The 25,831-nt window shown below is 44.3% G+C and overlaps 1 protein-coding gene across 2 annotated transcripts in view; it reads right to left on the bottom strand.

Annotated features, from left to right (window-relative positions):
* Nucleotides 1-2,483: 2,483 nt before the first annotated feature.
* Nucleotides 2,484-25,831, bottom strand: part of gcgra (glucagon receptor a) — a 39,968-nt gene continuing 16,620 nt past the window's right edge. Inside the window, exons 2-14 of one of the 2 annotated variants that reach the window (XM_084370638.1) lie at nucleotides 11,637-11,784; nucleotides 11,031-11,127; nucleotides 9,775-9,882; nucleotides 9,533-9,627; nucleotides 9,302-9,396; nucleotides 8,833-9,025; nucleotides 7,758-7,917; nucleotides 7,575-7,635; nucleotides 6,911-6,980; nucleotides 5,415-5,503; nucleotides 5,179-5,323; nucleotides 4,091-4,132; nucleotides 2,484-3,941 (exon numbers count right to left, since the gene is read on the bottom strand). In XM_084370638.1, coding sequence (XP_084226764.1) covers nucleotides 3,576-3,941; nucleotides 4,091-4,132; nucleotides 5,179-5,323; nucleotides 5,415-5,503; nucleotides 6,911-6,980; nucleotides 7,575-7,635; nucleotides 7,758-7,917; nucleotides 8,833-9,025; nucleotides 9,302-9,396; nucleotides 9,533-9,627; nucleotides 9,775-9,882; nucleotides 11,031-11,127; nucleotides 11,637-11,690 — 1,575 coding nt within the window. In that variant the 5' untranslated portion in view covers nucleotides 11,691-11,784 and the 3' untranslated portion in view covers nucleotides 2,484-3,575. The remainder of the gene's footprint in view (nucleotides 3,942-4,090; nucleotides 4,133-5,178; nucleotides 5,324-5,414; nucleotides 5,504-6,910; nucleotides 6,981-7,574; nucleotides 7,636-7,757; nucleotides 7,918-8,832; nucleotides 9,026-9,301; nucleotides 9,397-9,532; nucleotides 9,628-9,774; nucleotides 9,883-11,030; nucleotides 11,128-11,636; nucleotides 11,785-25,831) is intronic. The other variant, XM_084370639.1, reaches the window with a different exon arrangement.

The following is a 25,831-nucleotide window of genomic DNA, read 5'->3' as shown; positions in this document are numbered from 1 at the left end:
GCCATCCGTCATAGAGAAGTGGGAGACATATCGACTAAACACAGTCTCGCCTGGAAGCTATTCATGGCGGTGCACTCGGTTGTACTAATTAAAAGCGCCACAAATAGTTGATAAATGAACAAACAGAGCTGGAGAGAGAAGTTCCAGTCTTCATCAAGGTTGGATTCACTGTTTCTGAAAGTTACAGAGATGGTTGGACGCAGCTCGGACTAATGAAGTGAAGAGGGTCATCTGATAAAGCCGCTCTGACGGGAGTATACTGGCACCTTAAGCCGTAACATGGCAGTTTTTATAAGTGAGTGTGAGCTGACCTTTTCCACTGGCCCCAAAAAATGAACTGAGAGTGCTCACAAACAGCAGCCTGACCCCTGAGGTGGAATCAATACTCACCTCTCCTGTAAGCCAGGCTGGCATTCAGCCGACCGGAAGGACAGCCTGCTGCAGCCGGCATCACCAACAAGTCCAGAGCCGCACACGCTTTCTCTGTTATCGCGATGAACGTTCAACCGAAACAAAAGACGCACAGTTAAAAATCCTCTTTTCACGTACACTGTAATTTATTCTTTCACCATTTGGACAGAGTTTGATAAGCGCACACAATATATGATGAACTGTACACACATGAACTCAATCAGCTTTTCACTGACAGAAAATATACTGTACATAACCACCTTTAAGAGAAAGTAAAAAGGAAATCGGGGCCTCTTAAAGAATACATTCAGACAGAACCACTTTGGTCCAGAAACGGGGAGTGACCCAAGCTGCTGGCTTCGAAAAAAACACATACATGGTCACAGCTTAAAAATACATGTATTAGTTGGAAATAAAATCAGCAATATACTTATATACTCTGCTAAATACTATTTTACTCAAGGTGCACAACATTCCTTTGTTTCCGTGTCAACATCTGAATATCTCTCTGCAGATTCGCCTCCGGGCAGCAGCAGCAGCGCCAACGTGTGCGTCACGCTCGGTTTCCGAGTATCCACCTGCTCAATTGCAATCCTCGACAGACGCTGATGAAAAACAGACTCGGCCTGCAATTTATTTTTCCAACACCAGCACCTGGCTGAAGTGTAAATGCAGAGCTATTATCTGGATGACAAGCTCGACGTCGCTGTCGTGCTCTAATTCATCTCTGTGGGAATCGCGCTCGCACAGCCTCCATAATAAAACAGAGCTGTGTCGTCCTCGTGCCTTACATAGGCCTGACGTCTGAGAATGTTATGTTACTGAATACCCGAGAGACTTATCATCTCTGACCTCTGTGTGAAGCCTGTTGCGCTGCTTTATATCAACCCAATGATTCATCCTACTGTAACACATCAACAAATACTGAAACTACACACATTCATACCGACCTGAAAATATACTTGAACACACACACACACTCGCACGGATATGTTATATGAAATATATCGACAGCAATCAAATAAATCACCTGTATAAACACATGTACACACACACAGTATTTACCAATTATAAATTAACATTGTGCAAATAGTCATACATACAAAGTCAAGTTAGTTCTGGCGAAAACTCAAAGATTAATGAATGCTCGGCAGGAGGCCTCCCTTCTTTAAAAATGAATGCGTTCAGAAGCGAGTGTACCGCTGCTCATTTAGCTTTCGTCGACACTCGAACGCTTCCTGGAGAGGTTTTGTTCAACTTCTTTTTAGGCTGCAGAGTTTTGTTCTGAATAATAAAAACACTGTCTGTGGAGTAACTGGGCCGCATGCAGCAGAGGTGGTAAAAGTACACACATTCTTTACTCAGTACGTACAGATACTTGTGTAATAAAAAAAAAAAAAGAGGAAGAAGAAGAACTGATTCAACTTCTTTACTCAAGTAAAAGTAATAAAGTACAGGCTCTGAAATGTACTCAAAGTATCAAAGTAAAAAAGTGTTCCTCATTTCTACCGGCTGTTTCTTTGCAAAGGCTATTAAACTTAAAGGTAGAATCAGCAGGATTTGTCCCAGCTGTTCCTGAACGCACCGCAAAGGTAGTCGATTGTTGATTGATTGAGAAAATAAGAAAATCCAGGCAGAGAGCTGCAGCGTCTCTGCACATACGAGACACTAACGCTGCACTTCAAGGTTAAAATCAGCCTCGTGATGTTGGGAAGCCGGCGTGCAACGAGGCAAAATAAAAAATAATCGATAATTCCGCTCAAATGCATTAAAACTAAAGTAACGAGCCTGTTTTTGAAAAACGTGAGGAGTAGAAAGTACAGATACGTGTGTGAGGAAAAGTAAAATAAATACTCAAGTAAAGTACAGATACCTGAAAAACTTAAGTACAGTAACAAAGGATTTGTACTTTGTTACTTCCCACCTCTGGCATGCAGTCACTGAGTTTGGCCTTTTGTTGCACAATGGATACAGACACAGATGTGATGACTCACACAATTTATAAGTGAAGCTCACTAAATCTGCGCAATCTGCATGCACGACAGCCTATACTTAACGTGAAAAACACGTGTTATTTTGAGTCACAGTGTTAGACTCATACTTCATGCATGTGAGGCTTCTACAGTCGCTGCATATTTTTAGTCTTGATTTGAGTGCATGGTCTCCCCTATCAGCGTTCGTCCCAAGGGGGGCCGAGTGCACCACTGTGTTAGAAATTCAAATAATACGCCGAGGCGTGTGAGTCAGACAACATCCCGACGAGAAGGGGGGAAAGAAAAAACATATTCAATGGCACAGATTTGCAACTATTCCCTTTGGAAACACACCTTTACCGCACATTTACACAGTAGCCCTCAGCAGTATCGAAAAAGATCTATTTTTATTGTAAAACACTTAAGTGTGTCAAGCGGTGATCGTTTTTAGCTTATTTATAATTCATCACATACCATCTCTGGACCTTTTTTTTTTTTTTTTAAATGTCTACTGTACATGTGAGCCAGGAATGACCCGGTGAGAGCAGCTGCCAAATATCCAACAGAGCCTTGAAACAACGCTGTGGTCACCTTAATGTCTGAGGTACAGTCAGCAGAGAGCTTCTTCTTCTTCTGTACATCTTCATTAAAGTAATAGCAAAGCGAAAAAAAACAAGAAGAAAGAAGCGTTGACTCTGTTCTCTAACACCTGCTCTTGTGTCACTTGTTTTTTGCCTGTATGCAGTTCAATGTCCAGTTTGTCTTTAAGCTCCAGTACCACAAAACACACATTTGATACACAGCACAAATAAAAGCCGAGGCTCGAGCGAGGACCCTGTGTCTTTTTTTGTTTCCGTTGTTGTCATTTGAGGTTTTCTTGTTATTTTACATGGCTTTATCTGCCTTCAGATGCTGTTGCTCAACACGCATCAGTTTCTCTCAGTATCGCACAAACATCCACAGAAGTCCATTCACGACGGCTCACAGCACATTAGACATTTCAGCGTGGACGCCCGCCGCGTTCGTTCTCAGGCTGTGGAGAGGGCTGACCGTGCTCAGTCTCCCAGTCACGCTGATCCCTCTGACAGAGACAGCCCAGCTCTTCACAGCCACCCACGGCAGTATGTCAGAGCCTGATGAGAGCTGAACGCCCTCCAACTTTATCCATCACGTTCTCGTTACAGGAGCCTGTCACAGGTGGCTCTCCACGTTCTCCCGCTGACCCTCGTAACACTGCACCTTGTCCATGAGGCCGATGTCCTCCACCAGGGTGCAGTTGCTGATGGTTCCCTTGTGCAGCGGCGAGGTGCACTGGTCGTCCTCCTTACTGTGGACCACGCCGTTGTGGCATCCGGCCACAAGCATGTGCCTCTCCTCGGGCGTGCAGGCCGGGGTGGAGGTTTTGGCGATGTCTGGGAGATGAGGCAGTCGAGGGACGTGGTTCAACAGGCTGCCTGTCTTGGTGTTTGGGGTATTGCTGTACGTGTGGCGGTACTCCTCCTCGATGTTCCTCCCGAGCTTCCAGCGCTTCCACTTCTTCAGGATCTCGGACTGCACCTGAAGAGAGGACGGAGACGACAGGGAAAAGGAGAAAAGTCGAGTTGATGAAGGTGCTTTTTAGGGTTGTTCGGATACCGATACCACTGCTCAAAATGCTGGATCTGTATCAGGAATTGTGTTTTCGTCATGCTAATGAGGAGACTCACTTCTTTGTTGACAAAGCAGTACAAGATGGCCACCAAGAGACCCTGTGGAGACAACAGTACTGAGTCAGCACCCTAGATTAACATGATCATGACAGATACAAAATGCAATAACACTTTATTTTGAAAATCAAAAGGGTGTTTATCGATGCGATGTTGACGTGATGCTATAACGTGCGCTAGGACGTTGGCGCATAAGTAATTCTCACTTCAAGCAGCACTCAGACATCATTCAGTCTTGCCTGAAGTTTAAAGACAGACTGAAGTTGAAAATATAAATGTGCAACTCTCAACGGACGTGCTTAAAAACCTGCATATAAGCATTAATTTCAGTGTTAAAATGTTATTATAGAGTTTATTCTGTCTTAAGTTGAACTGTGGCATTCTTGCTGCCTCCTCCTCTCCCTGTGGCTCAATCAATCAAGCCAATTTTTCCCCTGTTGGTTCGCTGTAATCTGAAAATGTCCCCGCAGCCAAAAGGTCAGTGTTGTTATGTCACAGCATGATGCAGCCAGTTAGCAGCGCAGATAGGACATTATGTTAATGTAATCCCTTCTGACACAAATGTAAACATTGCACTTTGCAAAATATCTGGGGGAGGGGAAACTCAGACTTCTGAACAGATCACTGAACACGCTTTAATGTAACTTTAGTGCTTTGCTGTCAGTTTGCTGCAGCATGAATGTTGATTTGGATTTGATGAGGAGATAAATGAATTCTCAGCGGCGGTTGTGAGACTTCCAATTAATCTTGTTCGACTCAAATTTGAGAACAAAGTCGATGCTTTAAACTTGGTGTTTTATCCTAATGAGGCATGTCTATCCATCTTCTGTGGTGCTCAGCTCTCTCATCTCTCCCCCAAACACATTTTGTCTAAGTGCAGGATAAACAGAGGGAATCATGGACCCATAAAATGCCTCAACAGTGTCTCAAGATCCCTGAGTCAGCGGCTAACTCAAAACTGATTCACCCTGTTAGCCCTGAAGCCGGATATTCTCGCTACACTGAGTGACGATGCTGAGTTATTTCATAAAAGCCGTGGTCTTTGCCCATGAAACATTCAAAGATGCTTCGGTTAAGTTCGTCCGAACCTGGAAGGAGGAGAAGAAGAGGTCGATGAAGAGCTTGGTGAGACGCAGACCGATGGTGGTCATGGTCGACTCGTCCGTCACGAAGATGAAGACCACCTGGTGGATACCCAGCAGAGGGATCAGAGTCAGCGTCGACTTAGCCAACCTGAGACAGACGTGATGAGAGAGAAAGCACGAGTGAGAAGAGAGAACAATCTAATGCAAAGAGAAAAACCTGCTCTGAAGTCTGAACTCACCTGAATTTATAATCTGTGTATCTCATTTGATGCGCTCGAAGTTTTGACACGAGTATTTTGATGATGTGGACAAAGATGAGGAAGTTGATCTGTGAAAGAAACAGTTTGGATTGAATGAAAAACAGATTCAGTTCAGCCAAAAACATATTTTCTCTTATTAATGCTGGCTTGAAACTCTGATTGCCACCCTGAAGCAGTAGAAGAGTTTGAAATTGCAATTGAAGATTACATTTGAAAAACTCAAAAGCAATGTGTCTTTTCTAGGAAAACAACTTAATCCACATAATCATCATAAAAGTAGAGTATTTTATGAAAAGTATGAAAACTGTAATCAAAGATATATGAAATGTCTCTATCCAAAACTATCCGCATGGACGACTAAAGGAACAGAAAGTACAACACAGTTCTTGTGCTGTTTGAGTGAACCCAACCTTTAACATTATTGCACACACAGCAGAGGCCCTTTGTTATCATGGACCCTCACACTACAGCTGACATTTGAAAACACAGCGGGGGGTTTCTGTAATGAAAATCACTTCCAGTTCAACACTTTGTGAAACGCAGGACTGTATGAAGGATTTTACTACACATGACATTCATTTGCAAACGAGTGCACGATGACTGAATGTTTACTAAAGGCCATATAGCTACGTATAATTAGGATTAAATTAAGAAATAAGTATTTAAAGTACAGCTGCAGGTTTCTGCACACTCCATATTCTGTTTTTACTCACACTGCAGTGTGTACAGTATAAATATATGTATGTATGTATGTGCGCAGACTTTTTCTTCAGAAGCAGAATCACACGTTCCTGCAGCAGCGTTCACACACACAAACACACACACAGCCACATTGTTTACTACTGGCTGCGGTGTCCTGCTCTGATGTGCAGCCTGGACATGGCGGGATCAGGATAAAGGGGGAAACACTGAAATGGGAACTGGCCCTCCCATCCCTGCGACAACTCAAACACAGGAATTCCTGTGGGATACAGGCCACTTAGCAGCACGATTAATGCATGGAAAATGCCAGGATGTCTGTGTAAGAGGCCCGATTTTAAGAGCCATGATAAATCGGACTCATGCAAAAGCTCTGAAATGACCTTTTGCAGGACACACCTACAAGAAAAAGGGGCCTGGTCACAGCGTTGTTGTAGGTCACAGCGCAAGAAAATTCATATTTCTTTAATCCAAAAACCTTTGACTCTCAAGATGTTCCTCCATGTCAGCCCTACAGCACCGACAGCCTTTTACACTTCATGAATAAATGAGTCGTGTTTAATATTGTAGAGTGTATGAATGGGAAAAGAATTGCTGAAATTCAAGAGTGCTGGGTAAATGTGTTGAGGACTTTTGGGGTGAATACATTTTTCAGTGTTTTTCAACAATTTGTTTGGCATTTTTGGATTGAAATGTTTGGAAAATGTCATGATGTGAAGGGAGGGAGCGTGGAAAAAAAGCAAAGCGACAGCATCAGGATGAGGAGAGGAAATTACCACAACTGCCAGCAGTATCGGAGATCGGATGATCCACCAGTAATTCATGTTTATATTTTGCTCCCAGCATCTGAAAATGAAAGCCGTTGGAGGAAAGATCAGTGAGAGACAACCAGATATACACACTGTACATTTTATTACACTGTCCTGCAGCTATGATGACAGTAGAAAGCTTCCTCCCCGCTGGCTGTGAGACCGAGTGAGACTGACGGCCAAAATGTGGCACCAGAGGCCGCAGACGCAGCTCCGCCGCAGGGTTTTAAAGCTTTACATAACAACACGACGTGTCTTCAGAAAGTCCTGCCTTAAAAAAATCCCCTTCGCCCCCACGCTGCAGGCGATATAATAAAGTTTGGGTGCTGACTGTTACCATAAAATATTTAAAAAGTTGCTAACACAACGACTTTTCTGACACAGTTTCTATATTTGGCGTCCAGCAGAGATAAAAACGTGGTCATGTGAAAACATTAAACGCAGACTCGTCTAGTAATTACGTGTTAAATTGACCGTGAGCTGCTCATACGTTCAGGAGACGGGCCCATCTGCCAGCTTTTTAAGATATGAGGTGCATGAATGAGCTGAAATGTAAAATGTTTGGCCTCCTCCTCCTCACACATCCAGGAGGAGGAGGAGGAGGAGGAGTGAGAGCGCTGGGGAAACTTACTCGTGATTTTCATACAGGTATTTAGCCACCACCCAGGGGACGAGGAATATTAACGGGGTACCTGTAAGGAAACGAGAGCGGTCTAAATGCAAAGCAGTCGTGTGTTGACTCAATTTCTTTCTCATCATCCAGCAAATTAATTTACACACACACATAAATATAGTATTCAACAGGGCGGCTCACCCCAACCGATGCACAGGTAGATTTTGAAGTAGTTCCTCTCCGTGAACACAGTGATGACCAGCAGGTTGTGGAGGTAGATGCCTTCCACCAGCAGCCAGTAGCTGTTGGCCATGATGCTGTACTGCATCATCAGCACGGCGACGCGGCAGCTGACCGTCGTCTGCAAGATACGAAAAAACATTAAGCCGTCTGATGTCGAACATTATTATTCAGATGTCACGTGGGAGCTCCTTCTGCCGCCACCTGGGTTCAGGCTTTGTGCTGACGGCCGTGAGATTTTACAGCGGCAGCAACTTTGACTCCGACCTCAGCCAGATGTGACCCCCAACACACAAACTACACACTCTACACATGTCGTAACCCTCACTGCTTTTATGGATAATTAGCTGCTGCAATTATCTTCGTGGCTACCATTAGTCTCTCACAAGATTATTATTTCCTATGCACACAACTGTACCTTTATATGAATCATAATTATGGCTGTGCAATATTTAACAGATCTAACGTAGTGTAATGTTTATTTATATTCTGTTATCTACATTATTTAAACATAACGGCTGCAACGCAGTCTATGGTGGAGTAAATGGAAACATTTTCAAATATTAAAAACACAGATTTGCAGGATTGTACGGCGCTGAGTGCTTTCTGGGTTTGTTCTGGCATTGTCCCAAATTCTTATGGACTGTACTGCGGGAGGGAGGGAGGTTTCATTTTATATCTCAGCCTTTAATATTACAAAACTCTCTCTAAATATACTAAATGCATATGAAACATGTGACCTTGAGATCTTATTTAGTGTGTCTGAAACATTATCAGGACTGTTGTCCTCTGTTTATGGCCCACTGCGCATGTTAAAACCCTCATTTGTGACTATTTATTTCCTTTTTTAATTAATCCCACAAGGGGAACATAAGTGCAGGGTGTTAAAACATGAAAAGCCTCTTCTCAGACGACCCTCCCTTCAGCAAAAAAAAAAAAAAAAAAAACAACCGCTCCCACTCTAATAATACCTCTACAGTCCTTTAGTGATCAGTGCCCTTTATAGCTCGTTGCTGAGCTGCAGATCACTACTGACCCCGTTGTTGACCAACAGCTCCACTGGAGGCATAGATGCCTGGGGGAATCCCTGCTCCTGGTCTCTGCCGAGGTCCTGCGATGTGATGTTGGTGGCCTCTAACAGAGCGTCTTTAATGAGGATGGACAGCGCTCGCAGGATGAAGGAGGCAAACAGGTTCATGTGGATGTTGTTCCTCATGCAGTGCAGTTTCCTGATAAACGGCAGGATAGATTTTGTGATCAATATAACTACACTTACAATACAGCTTTATACTAGTTTATTCCAAGTTTGAGCTGACTAACTAACGTGTTATATTTGTTTTTCTTACGTATATCTAGAAGTGTTAATTAGCACCAGGCTAGCTGTTCCCTCTGCTTCCAGTCTCTAAGCTAAGCTAAGCTACCTGTTAGCTGCCTGTCTGGTTGTTGTTTGAAGCACTTCCCCCTTTATTTCTCAGAATGTATTTCAAAATGAAAATCATTATTACCTGAAGAATATGAGGATGCCGAGCGCCAACACCAAAGCCACCAGTGATAAGGAGTAGCCCACCGTGTACATGACCCGAATATGACTGTAATACTGCTTCAAATGAAAACACACACACACACACACACACACACACACACACACACAAGGACTTTAGACTTGTTTTCATTATGTGAGAAGGTGTGTGACATTTGTGTCTCTGATAGAAAGAATAACAAGCGACACTTCTCACCTCACTCGGATCACTAGAGTCGCACTCGCTGGTATTTTTCATGGTCACCCACTGGCCGTTTGCGTCACATTCCTGATACACCATGCCGTGCTGAACTACACACACGCACACACACACACACACGCACACACACAAACAGTCTCTGTGATTTACTGGAAAGTGCAGTCATCACGGACAGCTGTCTGTCTCTGCGGGGTATTTTAAGTTACTCTGCATCAACAACCGTCCCACATGTCCCTTACCTTCATGGTGCCAGGGCAGATACCACGGACACGACACGCTGACAGTGGTGTTCGGGAGTCCATCGGGCCAACAGGCGTAATTGTCAAAAGACCTGTTGCACACAAGACCTGGGGGATGGAAAAAAACATGAAATATAGGTGGGATTTGTCCATATTTTCACAGCCCTTACACTCTGTGTCTCCAGTTTGGAGTGGTCAGGGAAGTGACATGTCTTTGAAGTGATGTTGGTCATTATGGCATACGTGGCCTACACATCATGCTCTTTCATCTTGACTTCAGAGTCGTCCATCGATGACCCGCTGGTTATCCCGCAACTTTCATCTTCTCAACAAAGGATGTAAACAGTTCTGGTTGTTAGTGCGTGGACACGTCAGCGGCCTCATGACAGAAAAATGTCCTAACTGCCTGTTCTGTCTGTTTCAAAGACAAACTCGTGGCTGTGATCTCAGCCCCTCCTATCTCAGACCTTGTATCTTATAGCAAATGAAGAAACTACAACTGTGAACTTGAATATTGTAAAGCCAAAAATCCTAGATGTCACCCTAAACTTTGTAAGTTTCCGGATTGAGACCCGATGTATATAAAGTGGTCCGTCACTCCTCTACACCTGATGTCTCCCACATCTACAGAATAACACAAGCTAACAGACTATAATGCAACTCAAGGGCCGCATTCGCCGTGTAGTTAAACACTCTGCTATCTGCACACACGGAGCCCCAGTTTGCTCCATCAACAGAGAGCGTGGTGCAGCAAACAGAGAACTGGGAGCGGTTGGGAGCAGAGTGATTATACAATGGTTTTCGAGCAGCGAGCGGAAATTGCTGCCACTCCACAGTCTGGTGACCGTGCAGCCTCACCATTACCTGCTCTACTGCATTAGAGAGTCGCCTCTGCACACCAAGGTGAGGGTAAATACTGACTTCCTCTCTAATGTGAAAGCAAATTATATTGTCGAAAAATATCTCTTTCACAGAAATGTTTCCAGAGCAGTAATGATTAACCAGAGCTTATTATATTGACGCTCTGTTTTCCTGGATAGGAGCATGTTGTCGATGCTTACAGTGTTTATTAAGTGGTGATGAGATGCAAGTTAAGTTTAACAGTGGCTCATACTTGTGCTCAACTCTGAAGTTTATTCCAGCGTTTCATTGCTTTATGCTGCATTTTCTAGTGCATCTCTTTGGATTGCCTGCCATGTTGTTTTCATGGCTTATTATTTTTGCCCTCAAGTGCCCAAAAAGTGTGTTCAGCTCACCGGTGCTTGGCGGTTCTCGGCTGTTGTTGTTCTCACACTCGATCATGTACATCTTCCAGCTCTCCTTCAGCTTGTCCAGGGTAGCGGTCGGAGACACCTGAGGAAATGGTGGAGCACATGAAGTCCAGTTACACCACAGGATGGTCTGCACTGTGAGCAGGTGGGCAAGAAACATGTTGAGAATGTTTGGACTTCACACACAAACCATGAAGACAAAATGGCTGCATCAACTGAATTCATGTGTTTCACTGTACCTCACATATACAGCAGTTGTTAACAACCCAGGATATAATCCATCACGGAGACGTTTGTCCTGCTAACGTGTCGGCTGTGTGTGGGAGGGCTTGTGCTACCGTGTGGACAGGCTGATATATTGTACACTGTAACTCTTGTGTCATTAAAAACAGCGACAGAAAGTTTACTTCGGCTTCCACGCGACGACTCTCTGGCTTGTTTCAGACGGCAGCAGAGGTACAGAAACATACCACCCCCGCACTGTAAAGGCCAGTGACTAATGGAGGTTCACCGACTTGTATAGAGGCTGTTTACCTCCGGGACAAAGTGTGTATGTGCGTGTGTGTGTGTGTGTGTGCTCTCAGGACCCACCTGGACGCTGCAGCAGACAATGAGCATTGCCAAAAGGAGGAACAGCCGTGACATCCCTTATTCCTGCTGTTGGTGCTGGGAGGGGTTACTGCAGGACGGGGAAGGGTTTTCACCTCATAAGGGGGCTTATCTATGCTCGCCACACTGCCTGGATGACACAGAGACACACAATCCATCAAAGCTCATTGCAAACACAACTCTCATTACCTCGTTTCAACTTGGCCACGTGCATCAGGAGGACCAAAACAGGAAAAAGGCTGGGACGAAACCTCTCACACTGCTGTTACAACAGGACTTGAAGAAGCAGAGTTAAGATCCTAAGCAGGCTCAGTTACTGTAGAGGGAGATGTGCATTGTGAAGCCGGTCAGGTCGATTTATACCAAGCAAAGGCACAAACCAATGATGCATCAGGACGGTCCGCCCCAAATTAGACCGTCCAGAACATCAAGTACAGGACCAAAAACCTCCAGGAAACGCTGTTCGTCCCATCAGCGAGACAGCTGCGGCTCAGCAGAGCTGCACTCACTCCGCGACTCGCAGTTGGCTGCTGTCCACCTTCATCTTAAAGCCTGTCAGCGTCTGATTGAGCATGTGTGCCAGAGGTCACTCACCTGCGTGTCGACGGACGCCACAAAACTCCCCCGAGAGAGTTGTTTGAAGCCGGAGAACGGAACGAAATCTGAAACGTTTCTGCAAAAAACACCTTGACCATGGAAACATTTTTGGCTAAAACGTTTCAAATTCCATTCTGTTCCAGTCTCGTGGCAGGGAGGAGGACGGGCTCGCGTTGATGTGTACGGACTTTCTTTTGTTTAGTGGGTGCTTGTTCAAGTGATAAGAGCACAATGTGTCGTGAGAGATGTACAGCTTTCAATGTATGTGCTCAAGAAAGCCTAAATTCAAATCAGAGAGTCTGTTACCGAACATGTCAACAAGCTCCTGACGTCTGGGCCGAATTAGCCGCCAGGAGTCATAATCTAAAGGTCCGCCCTATATATCACAAAGCTCTAGTGGAAGTCAGACTTCAGATAATATCTAAACCAAAGAGCCATACTTTCTTCTTAATGGCCTGTTCAGTGTAATGACCACAGGATGCAGTTAGCATTAGCTGGAGTACAGACTGACTGATTGCCTCGGGCGCCTGAGGGATCAGACTTACTCTTGTCTTGTCTGACATCAGGTCACGACTGGTCCAGCTGAGATCACAGTACTGACTTTTGTGCCCTTAACACCATCAGACACATGTCACAATTGTGTTTCCACTGCGATTACGCTTCATGTACCGAGTTTAACAGCAACGCAAACGTGCCGTAAAACAAAGAAGCATTTCTGGTATGCGATGACTCTGTTAGAGGTCAGCTTTGATTTGGAAACGGCTCATTTGGACGTTGAAAACCAACTTTTTTCATGTGAAACTGATGGAGTGACGACATAAGAGCCACATTATGTCAGCCACACCAGACTGAGCATTAAGATCTGCTACAGCAAACATCTGGGGCCTCATTATAAATAAGTAAATCTAGTTTTAAGGGATACGTTCAGCCAAAAACAAAAATGCAGTCATTATCTTCTCACCACCCACGAAGTCAACAAACATTTCTGGAGCTACACAGCAAAGCAGCATTCTCCTGAACACCTGAAGTCGACGGGGACTTGGTTTGAAAGCCAACAGATCCCAAATGAATCGAGACTTTTCTGAATGATCATTTCTGACGGTGTGCTCGCGTTTGATTCAAACATGATGCTCTGCGATAAAACACCTCGCTTAAACAGGTTTTATGAATCCAGTTCAACTCAAGCACCTGTGATCAATAAATCAACTTAAACTGATGGCACCAAAAAGAGAAAACGATGATGGTAGAGGAGAGGAAAAGAGCGAAAAGAACAAAAAGTGTATGAATAAATGACGGAGGATGAAAAGCAAAAACACACACACACACAAAGCGATCAATACTAAAAGACAAGCAGATGAAGTGTGTCCAAACATGATGTCTGTAGGTCTCGATAAAGCTTAATTATGTAAGTTCTTACGTGCTCAGGCATCATCCTGTGAGTGCATGTGTGTCCATGTGCAACAGGCTGACACGCATGTGGCTGAGCACATGCTCTTGCTTACGGGGCATCGCTTGTGTATCACACTTTCCCAAGGGTTTCCCTCCTTATCTCTCTCTTCCCACAAACACATATGGACACTCATTTCCCAACACTCCAGCCTGCCCGCAACCACTTTCTGCAACTTAGCACCGAGTCGAAGCAATGATTAACCAGACTCTCGCTGCACGCTGGAGTCGTGCAGGAGGGATGACGAAAAAGAGACAGGGCGTGGAGGTGAGACAGAAAAATGGGCGTCTCGACCCTTTTTTGGCCCCTGACACACACGTAGCGCTCGTCGTTACATATGCTCGCAGTTTGCATGTGCGTTTGAGAAGCGCATATGTTGCAATATGTTAGCAATCAGCACAGAGAGAGCTCCAAATCCAACACGTGTCTTTATAGCTGGGAACATCTCTCGTGAGAAAAAGTGATGCATGTCCTGAAATCCGGTGACCAACTGTGATGCTCCTTTAAAGTTTGACCAATTTTTCATCTCTCTCTCTCTCCGGTTGCACGCGAAGAAGTTTTTCCTCTTTGCTTCATATCATATCTGCATATTTTTAGATCCAACATCACCAAACGCCCCCCAGCTGAACACGAAATAAGGCTTCCCCTAAAATGTGCAGTCACTGCTTGTAACGCTCCCTGCGAGAGCTAAGAGAGGATTTTAACAGACACACCCTGAAGACATACGTTCCTGAGTCTCTGATGCTTTATTTGTGCAGATTTGTCACAGACAACACGTCTGTTTGGCCATTTGGCGAGAGCTGACGTGGAACTAATAACCTCGAAGGTGTGAGGTTAATTAGGCTTGTGTATTGCTGTTATGATATCCTGCTAGAGCCGCGGCCCGCGGTGGATCCAGACCTATCAAGGTCCTCTGGAACATGTGTTGTTCAGCCTCGCTGGCTCTCTGTTCCAGGAAATGACCTGGAGCTTTTATCACTATTGTTGCACATCTGATTTAAGAGTTGGATCGACGGCCAGAGGGACCTCTTGGGTTTTTTCTGGCCCGTTTCCTGTGGTGATTTCATCCTGAAACAGCCTCGGGATGTGTTATGTGTGATACGTGATGTGATTCAAATTTTTAGAAACTCAATAGATGATTTAAACAGAAATGCTAAAGGGTCATTGCTCCCTTTTGATTGAAAAGACAGACGGTGATTAGTTTGAATAATACCTGGTCATTTTCATATATTTGTATAAAGAGAAAGACACCGACGATCGTAAATGAATGACGCAGATTCTCTGAATCGTCCCAAACCACTCTGTGTTCAAGTGCATGTTGGATGGGCTCGACACAATGGCCACTAACAATTACTGTTGTTTTGTTCGAGAGTACTTACCTTTCATTTGATTACGCCGTCTGACAAATAAAATTACAAAAGAGGGAGTATGCGTGCATGAATGCGTGCAGAGGGGAGCAGCAAGGATCAAAAACAAACCTCTTGGAAAACACAATAACTGTCCGGTTCAGAAAAATGCCCCCGAGCAACAATCCATCATGCAGCTTCACAAATGCAGAACCCTCCTGCATCATCAACTTTCCATGAGACCGATAGGTGCATTTATCAGTGTCGCGTTCAGTAACCTCGCTTTGTTTCTGAAATATATCACAGACGTCAATCACATTGATTGCACAACTCTGAAGATATGTTTCCGTGTATTCCTCCTGCTTCCCATGCTTTTACTAAACAAGCAAAGTGCAAAGCATGCCATGCTCACACCTCAGGGCTGCAGATGTTACACTGAGCATGACAGCGCTGGATCAGAGACCCACTATCTGATAATGGGGTGAAGCAGAGTTCAGAGGAGACGGAGTGTCATGTTGAAACACGCCGCTGCGAGGAAGACGTGACTTAAATCTAGGCTTCGCGCTCTGCGTGACTGACCTGATGTTCGGTTAGATAGCACGCTGAGCTGTTACTGTGCAAACACTACATCAACATCAACCTCAGCTGTGTGACACTAAAACTCCTGGATTGTGTGAGTGATAGATGACGTTCTGTGCAGCAAACTAACCAAAGTCTTCGCTCAGTCTTTGGTGTGGTCACTCTGTCTTTCTCTGTGATGTTCTGCAGCCATCAACGTGCCAAAGATCACAACTCTGACCTGCCGTCCACTTCTACTTCTAGGCCACTTCCAGCATTCCTCAGAGTATTTTAAGACCACTCCTATAACTGAATAAAGCCTGGTGTATGAACCGATGGGAGCTAGGGATGCAGTGATTACAGATTTTGATTAAGTTTATCGTTCAGTGTCAACACGCTCCCATCCTCCTCGTCTAACCCGACACCACAGACACTGTAAAACATCCTGCCTCTGTCATATCTTTGTCATATCTGGTTTCACAGTTGCTGAACATGTTACACTTTCATTATCTTCATACTGGTTGTGTGCTTATTAAGCTGAACAGTATATTGTGTTAAATTATGTCTTTTCAGTTGGAATGATGCCACAGCATTATTTTGGCCTTGTAGAAGTTACGTTTCACTTTCACTATTATTCAATTTGTGTTTTTTAACATTTGAGTTGCCTTTTACGTCGACTTGGATACTAATTCCTACCGGCTATTGTTTTAGGAGGGGCGGATATGAGTGTAACAGAGCAGAGTAACATGTGCAATGACAAGTGTTGTGAACCTCAAGAGCTGGGTTAACCCTGACCCTTAGTGTCGTCTGAAAGAAGATTAAATAAAACAAAGACAAATAGTAGCCCGCTCATCGCCCACAGAGACTGGAGAGCTACTGAGCCAAGAAAACAAAGGCTACTGAACATTTTTAATTGGGTTTTTGTTGTGTTTTATCTAAACAACATTTCCCTGTTGGCTTTTGTAGTAAACAGTTTGTGAAAAAATAAGAAAACCGTGTGCTACAGTACAGAACGATAAATGAAACTAAAGGTCGAAGTTTGGTTTTGGTCAAAATGAATGAAATAAACTGGGAACATCTCAGCAGGCTGTTAATAAGTGCAACTCTCAGCTCACCGCTACTCTGAGAGATAAAGTACCATAATGTCCCTCTTTGAGAGCGAGAACAGAAACAGGCGGTGTACTGCAGGAGGCCTTTACAGTAACAGAGCCGTGACATTTTAACCTGTGCTGAACAGTGAAATAGGTTAATTTCTGCATCCCGAGATCTGATTTCATGCGTAAGCTATTTTCAGAAGGCGACGTTTCTTTAAAACGAAGGAGATTTTAATCATGACATCAGCAGAACCTCAGTGTGAAGGCAAGTTACACTTAAGATCTGACTCAACAGGAAATGCATCCTGATGACAGCTTCCTGTTGATGTCCTACTTTACCGGAACACACATCAGCAAATCATATATAAAAATCAGGACAGTGATTCTGACGACGAGGAACTTCTTGCAGCTGATCGTCCTTCAGCTGTAACTACACAACAACACAAGTCTGAGAGGAAGCTTTACCTCAGCTGCTCACTGAGCTCCAACAAACGAGTGTGTGTCACTGTCAGCGTGTGTCTGAAACATGCATAAACACTGACAGCAGCTGCCTCCTGCAGCATCCAAACACAACACACAGACTGTGATCACATGATATTCATTATAATAATCACGATAATAGCTCGATCATCAGTGAGATTAGAGATATCAACTTAAATCAGTATTCTGACTTACAACCTTTTGCCTCGGCTCCACCTGTTAGATGGAGGACACAATCCAGACACTGTAGACGTGAGTTCATGACCAAAAGCCTCAAAAACTGCAGCTATGTCTCTTTCACCAAGTCTCTCCAACCCAGGATGTGCCTGTGAAGCGTATCACCCTCTGTTAAAACATGTTGTATATACACTGTCCACTCGCTAACAGCCGAGTAACCCGGTTCGTCGTGGCCTTAGCCTAATTTGGTCAGTCTGACTGCGGGATTCAGTCGTGTCAGGCCTGTCGCATTAGTTACAAGATGTGACACTCGTTCGCTGCCTGCTGGAGCTTCTCTGCTAAAAAGCTGTTTGGAAAATGTGTCAAGTCGAGCGTTTTTGCTCGACGGCGTCTCTCACACACACCTAGTGCCTCAGTGAATATCATCGTTTAAAGCTTTTTTCCAACCCGGCCAAACTATTCCACATCGGGAAGCTTAAGCTACTCTTACATGCAACGTGTGTTCAAAAAGCCATCAGGGTGTTATACTTCACTGAATATGCAACACAAACCTGTCAGCAGGGACGCTGCGCAACATTTTGGTTGAATGAGCAACACCTCTGCACACCTTAAGATCGACAGGTGCGTAGGAGAGAAGACCGAAGGCCGACGCAATCAGGAAAAATCTTGAGCTAACCTGATGAAGGTCTAAGAACCGAAACCTTGTTGTCATTAAACTTAATTGCAAGTGAAGTGGTTTGTTTTTCCTGCAAATGTTTGGTAAAAATGTGCTTCATGTTTGCAGAGAAGTCAGTTGTCACAGAACACATAATTAAATTATTAAGTTACTAATTTCTTATTATAATGTCGGGGTTAAAAAGCTAAAAAGCTGATATGTAGAATATGACATGCTTTGCATCTTTTAGCCATGCAGGAACTTCTATTCTCATATTTTAGGAAAATGCAGGTGAGCAAAGCTGGTGAGAAAAATTTGAGACCCAAACCATCGAGGGCAGAACGATATTCTGACATCGGGCCGTGAAAAAGAGGAAAACTTTCTGGGGTATCTGCAAATGTCCGACCCTCGACGCCTCTGCCCTCATATAACCCTACACCACAGATTAATAGAATGAGTACAAGGATGTAGTCAAATGTAATAAGTTACTTACTTTGATGAAGTATTCAAAACTGCCCCTCATATGTAGTAAGTAAAGTCAGGAGGACTGATCTGTATCCTGCTCATCATTCCCTTTTCTGTCCCTCCCTCTTCTTCACAATCAGCTGACTGTACTGTAGCTGTTGTCATTTCCGTGCTAACCGTTGCAAACCCTCCTCCGACCCGTCGCCTCAGATCTGAGCTCAGCAGAAGGCTGCTCCTCGTCGCATCCATCCAGATCTCAGCCATTATCTTCATCCAGGCACCACCACCTCGTACTACCACTAGTAATCTGTTACATTTCAAAAGTAACCTGCCCAACAGTGGTTATAGTAATATAGTATTTCAATTCATTGTTGAACATCTCAACCATCTGTGAAATAATAACGTGTACGAGGTGAATCACTAGATTTTAATAGCAGCACTCAGTAGAAGTGTTTGATTATTCATCACCTGTCTCCTCACCCCACTTTTCTAAAGGTGTTTGTCTTTACTGCAGAGAGGAAACATGAAGTATTTCCAGCCTCTGGTCAATATAAAAAAGATCTTTTCATTGAGCCACCCATGTCACAGCACTTCCATTATTTAGCACGGACATGACAGGCGCTATAGTGTGTGAGCGAGATAGCGGAGAGAGCGTTAAGCGTTAAAAAACACACGAGGAACAGTGGTTCAGATTGCAGCAGCTGTGTAATACGGCCGACCTCTGCGCTGCTCAAAATGTTCGTCGCTGACCCCGCTGCAGTGAGAGTGACCCATCTGCGTCCGGCTGTCACAGCTCCACTGACCCCGGCGGGCTCGATTGCTCAAAGCCTCCTCCCTCATATTGTCCTCCTCTGCGTTACTCACATGTTCTGATAAAGATTCATACGCAGAGGTCACATCTGATGCATGTGGGTGAGAAACAATGACAACCTGTTGTGTAATGCTTTATACGTACCTGTATTGTGTGAGTGTATGGGGCTGTTTTTTTATGTTTTGAACATGGGCATGTGTGTGGGAAGCGCTCAGTGGAGTCTCTCATGAGGTGTGCAGGACCTGTGAACCGCTGTGAGGCAACAACAACCCCAAAGGGAGCCTTGGATTATAAACTATGCTCACCATCCTACACTGTTCCTGCATTTGTAATATACGTAGTAAACACAGAAGTTGGACATGGAGCTAGAGTGATGAAAGCTTATTGCAGGTTTATTGGTGCGGGTGTATATGTCGGTCGATATGTAACAAAAAAACAAAATCCTACTTCCTGATTGGACAAATCTTTGGCAGCACCACGGATATGTGTGGTTCTGACATGTATCCACAGCTTTACAGCCGCCTCTTATACAATGTAAGTTATAACATGGTCACTGTGTAAAATGAGCTTCATAGTCTGGCGCTGGTCCTGGTGGTTTGGGTCGCTCCCAGTGCTTCTCACCCCTCTCACCCTCGTGCCGGTGGGCCTGATGGTGCAGCGACATGGGGCACTGAACTGGATGATTCCTGGCTTCCCTGATTACACACAACTTAACTGGATCATATTGGAGGAGGTTTTGAGGCCTGAGGTCAGCTGACAGGACCGCACACTGCAGGGCTAACTGAGCTAACGACCAAACGGCAGCTATCGTTAAGTGAGAAGCAGTTAGAGGTTACTTTTAGCAACAAGTAGGGATATCTATGACAGAACAGCCGGAGGACATCAGCGCGCTTTCTCCATAAAATATGAACCAGATCAGAGTCATGGTCGCAGCCGCTGTTTATCACCTCAGTATGAGCACACAGACCGGTGGATGGTTGCGTCCTCGTACTTCGTGCGCCCGAGGCACAATAAACGAGCCGTCATCAAAATGTCATCAGATCGTTGTGAAGGCAGTTGGAAAACAGTTGGAAAAGGTTCATTCAAGGAGCAGCCTGACACTGAGCTCCCGCTCACAGGGATAACTTTTACACATGTTTACCTCGTTATTTGAATGATTTCATATGAACATCTGTAACATTATGTATATATATGACAGAAGCATACTATAAATACAGACAATGATTTATCTTCTCACTTTCCAGCAGCAGGTTTGTGTGTCAAACTGACATTTCTGTTGCCTCTTTGTGGTTGCCCACCGTGTATTTTGGCAAATGCACCCGATTTCGCTTTCAAGGGTGTGTAGGTAACAATAAAGTGCAATACAGAGCAATTTTGCCATCAATAACTACAGATTCCTTTCTTTCTTGTCTCCAAATTACACGGTGCAGCATCCTTCCACACTGTCTGTGTTGCTTCAACGTACAATTTGATCCTACTGAAAAGGTTTCCAGCCCCAATCATGGATGAGAAGCTGGACACTTTGATATACGATAATAACCTCGTTTAATCAATCCTCTCTCTCTCCAGCTAATTTGAGTTGATTTAAGTGCTGAATATTCAAGTTTCCCTCTTGAGTGAGCCTCTTTTGTGGTGCAACCAGGACTGTGCTCTCCATCACAACATAGTTAAAATCTCCCTTACACAAAGCACACCGCTGTTAAAGAGAGGATTATTGATCCTGAGCCAAGCAGGCCAATAACACCTCCTGACACCACAAGCCAACAGTTCCCAACTGTGCCGTGCCCTCTGACCACGAAATGAGCACAGATTAGTTGAGATTAAAACCTGATTGTGAGACCGCAGTATAATCACAGCGAGTCCACCGTTGTTGCCAGTTTCAGCAAAGAGCAGGACCAACATCCTGCAGAGAACCGTCTGTGATCTCCGAGCTTGGCAGGAACAAACCTGTACAAGCTTCAAACAAGAGCAGCACTTAACGTTTTGTTCTCGAGCTGTGTACTTGTTGATATTCCCTGACATGGCTGGCACGGGGACGCAGGGAAAGGACTTGAGAAAAACATCTACATCATCGGTTTTGCTCGTAGGTCTGTGTTGTTTCTGTGGTAACCCACTCGCTTCAACTACACGCCCAACCGTCCAATTTCAATCTCAACAGCCGTGAAGTTGGCCCACGCACGGGCCTCGACCACGGGCATCTTGTGTCAATACACGTCTTTACAATATACAGTATGCCACAAAGAATGTGAACCAGAACCAGAATCAGACCGGACTGAAAGATGTTTTTAATGTTCTGTTCCTTTCGAAAACACGAGGAGCCGGACAAGATTGATTAGATGTTACAAGTGTGCTTAATTTACTGGAAAGTGTCTGTGTCATCACTCCCAGTCAGCGGTGGACTGTAACTTGGTACATTTACAGTACTTGAGTACAAGTTTTAGGTACTTGTGCTGTACTTTCAGTAGTATTCCCACGTTATGCAACTACGTGTCAGAGGGAAACACTGTGCATTCTGCTGCAGCTATAGTTGAGTTAGTTTTGCAAATTTAAAGTTTTTACTCAAGTTATCACCTCGTCCACCTCTGCCTCCAGGTAAATTATCACCGGCCATCACTGGCCTCAAAACCCACCTGAGCATCAAATTGAAGGATCTGTTCAGCTCCTTGAAATTTCTTAAATCCAATCGAATGCTGGTCGATGAAATCATCGGGGCAACAAATGCAAAACCAGTGAGTTATGACTGAACGTTTCTACAAGTACAGCACATAAAGCTCGAAAACTAGCAAAGCATTTCAGAAAAAAATCTTAAGGATGAAACGGAGTGCTTTGTCACGGTCATAAATCTCCCTGTGACATTCGCACCGAGATTTGGTGTAAACAAGCGAGCGAGGAGCGAAGCGAACACGCAGCAATTTCACCTGTCAACACCTGCAAGGTAGCGTGACGAGTCAGACACACTGATTCAGCTGCCTGCGAATAGAAAACAGTCCTTACTTTGACATTTACTTGAAGTGTTATCCGTGCCAGAAGTAGTACTGTAAAGCCGCTCAGTTTGTGGTGTCAACAGCCTTTTTACGTAAAGGATGTGGTCGAAACAAACAGCAAAAAATGTTGACTATGTTCCAGCAGCTGAGTGTTTCTGTGACGCTGCTTTCATCCCATCACAGTAGAAGTCGGGATTAGGACTAAGACAAGAGCGTCAGCGCTGCCTCACTCTTTAAACATGACCTTTAGAGGCTTTCTTATGATGCTCTGACAACGTACAACTCCTGATAAGGCCTCGAGTTCAGGGCCACAGTCACTGTTTGACAAACAAACACTGTTATCAGAACAAGACCACACGATAAACCTTCCTTATTAGGTCCAACGGGGACGAGATCTGTAAAGGGAAATAAACAAAGCTAAAAGAAAGACGGATAAAATCCTTCTCACCGTCTTTGAATATGAAGTTACTGTACGAGAAAATTCCCATCATGGAGACTAAAAGACGACTTGGCGGAGTCGCACGGCAGATCTGAAAACTTCAGAGAGCAACGATTAACACTTTTAGGAGACGTCGAACACCCAGATTGGCATCGACTCGTTCTTGCTCTAATGAGACTGCTCGTGATGGATGTTGTATGACGCCCTAAGACTGATGGGATTGTAAAAAAATGCCATAAACAGAAAGCGAGGAAATGAGAATCAGCCTCCACAACCAAACAAACAACAGAGAGGAGACAGACGGAGAGATAAAGACACGGAGGACGCACATTAACTTGCTTTACTTCCTTCCACTGCCGCCACATTCAGAGATGTTCCCACGCGGCGCAGGAGGTTTGAGCATCATATGATTAAAACATACGTCCACCAGAGGCACCGCCTACAATGCCCTCTGTAATATTTAATGTTTACAGGGTAACTCCAAACAAACCCTCTGAATTATGGACAGGCCTGGGTGATCCCTACACCACGTCTCCTCCACCTCGTATCCACACGACTCCACTGTGCGTTGAGCTCTCATGGATGGTGGCAAACTGCGTTTACGTGCAGTAATCCCCTGTCATATACAGTGGCTGCGCAGCATCGTGGACCCCATGCGTAGATACACTGAATATCTTAAGCCATATTTAGCAAAGGCACGCCAAAAAGAGAGAAAAGACATCGTTTGTCAGGGAGAAGCTGCAGGAGAGGAGTCGTACCGCAGCTCAGGAACAGGGACATCTAAAAAGCCTGGATCACTATTACTGTAGAGCATGTAAAGAAGAGTAAACACTTCATATCTTTCTTCTGCCGTTTAGTTTTTATGTCGAACCAGCTGCTGTGGTTGCTTTCATCACACACGCATCTCCTCCTGTGCTGCAGAGAAACAGACTCCCCAGTAGATGTAAAAGCATTTATAAATTGCTTGTTGGCTGAATCACTCGTGCAGCAGAGAGGATAAGGCCGGTATTGTTTTTTTTTATTATTGCCAAATCCCCCCTGAGGCGACCAGCAATGAATTTATCCCGCTAACGACTTCTGTCTGCAGCTCTCGGTATGAAAGTCCTTTAATGCAACAACGGTAACTAGTGAAGTTTCTTCTGAAGCAGCGACACGACTGCGTTTCCAATCTCACATGCTGAGAGGAACAAACAACACTATTATCATGATATACTGTATATGCAGTGGTGAAGAGTCAATATACACAGCACTCAGTCTTTTGTGTCTGATCTGATCGACTCCTTCTCACTCGCTGCAGAGTCCACGTCACTGAAATGTCCTTGTCCCTAACAATACAATGAACAGTTCAAATTAGCTGCACCCTGAACAGCTACTGCATTGAAGTAGCACATGCATATGGATGCATCAACGACAGTGGCCCAATATTAACTCATTATGAGTTGATGCTTTGATAGGACAGAAGGTGATTTATGATAGCAAATACAACGTGATACAAAAGGAAGACCACTCTCAAAGTGCCAAAACTTCATCTACTGTTTCCTGATCGTTTCTTCGTTCCTTTGACAGACTTTCTCCTCCGTAACTGAACAACACTTTCCTCCATCTCCGTTCATCTTCTCACATCTGCCCTCCATCTGAATCTCACAAGTCATCAGACTCATGTGACTGTAAACAACCTGAACTTCAACATGTTTACTTCATGTAGTTTTGGAGAGGAAATCAAATCACTGACTGATTTTATTTATACACGATTTCATACTGATTCACTTTGTTTATATGTGGCGGACCCTGCCACCTTTCCACCTTCAGTGTTTTCTCATTTTCCTCTGAGAACAGCTCGTTTATTCAGCTATGAGTTTGTATTATTACCTCATTAATATCGTTCTTCTCCAAAACGACATAGTGCCGCTTTAAGTAAATGATTTAAATACGTCTTTCATCATTGCAGATACAATATGTCATCCACAGACGACAGTGTGGCTATTTATGTGTTTTTTAAAGACTTTTCAGGCTTTGGCCGTTGTTGATTCTGGTCTTTCCTTCTGGATTTGTTGATGATAACAAAAAGATAAAATAACAGCAGCGTTATCATTTAATTTCAACTACAAGGTTGTGATTTATTACTTTATTACTTTGCTCACCAAGATTTTCCCAGCTGGTTACCGACAGTCTAACCTTCAGGCTGCAACAGTGATTCAATGGGAGATATTAATGTAATGTGTGTGTGTGTGTGTGTGTGTGTGTGTGTGTGTGTGTGTGTGTGTGTGTGTGTGTGCGTGCGTGCAGCAGGTCCCTAAAATAACTGGTGAGTCTGAAGTTCCTCACAGCTGACAGTAATGTCATCCCAAGCGCCAAAAAAAAATCCCATTAAGCCCTGAAAGAAATAATACTATACTTACATTACTTATATATGAACGCACGTCCTGGCTCAGCAGACGCTGACGATGAATTAACTATAGCCCGGCTTTAAGCAGACGTCCGAGTTGGGAATCTTAAAGCGTACGTTCCTATCGTGAAACGAAGTAAATCGCGGTGGTTCGTCTCGATTTCACTCGGCTCCCACAGCCCCTCCTTTCTTCTTTATCGCTGCGATTCCTGATCTGTGTTATCTCACTCCACTTCCCTCCTCTTAGCATCCGTATCATCCTTAATCTAAATGAACTCGAGTGCTTATGAACACTTGCCAGAGAAAGCAAAGAAACGTATCTTTGCTCCATCTACTCAGCTATACACACATTATGGGCTGCCACTCTCGCTCACTGGTCTCTCAAACACACCCACGCAAACACACACTTACAGTAGATGCTTAAAGCCGTCATTATGTAAACTCTGCCTCTAGGACGCTGTAATGCTCCCAAAATAATTACAGGTAGCCCAGAGGTGTCCCATTTGTGCTTTTTCATGCATGGCCAAGTTGATTCAAGCTGTTTGTTAACAAGAAAACAATCCGCTTCCTCTGTGTTTTAATTGTAAAGAGCCGTCTGAGCCGCACAAAGCCCGCGTGTGGCCTCTGAGGCAGCTACGCTAACGCTTTTTGTTCGCTCGCTCGCACAGTTCGCTCGCACAGTTACCTAAATAGGCCTCAAGTGTCATTTATTCTCCCATGAAGAGCTCCGGGTTCACT

This window comes from Pagrus pagrus (genome assembly GCF_965226575.1).
Source record: "Pagrus pagrus genome assembly, chromosome: 13".
NCBI lineage: Eukaryota > Metazoa > Chordata > Actinopteri > Spariformes > Sparidae > Pagrus > Pagrus pagrus.
The sequence above is the reverse complement of the archived record's forward strand: the minus strand, read 5'-3'. Positions and strand labels throughout refer to the sequence as shown.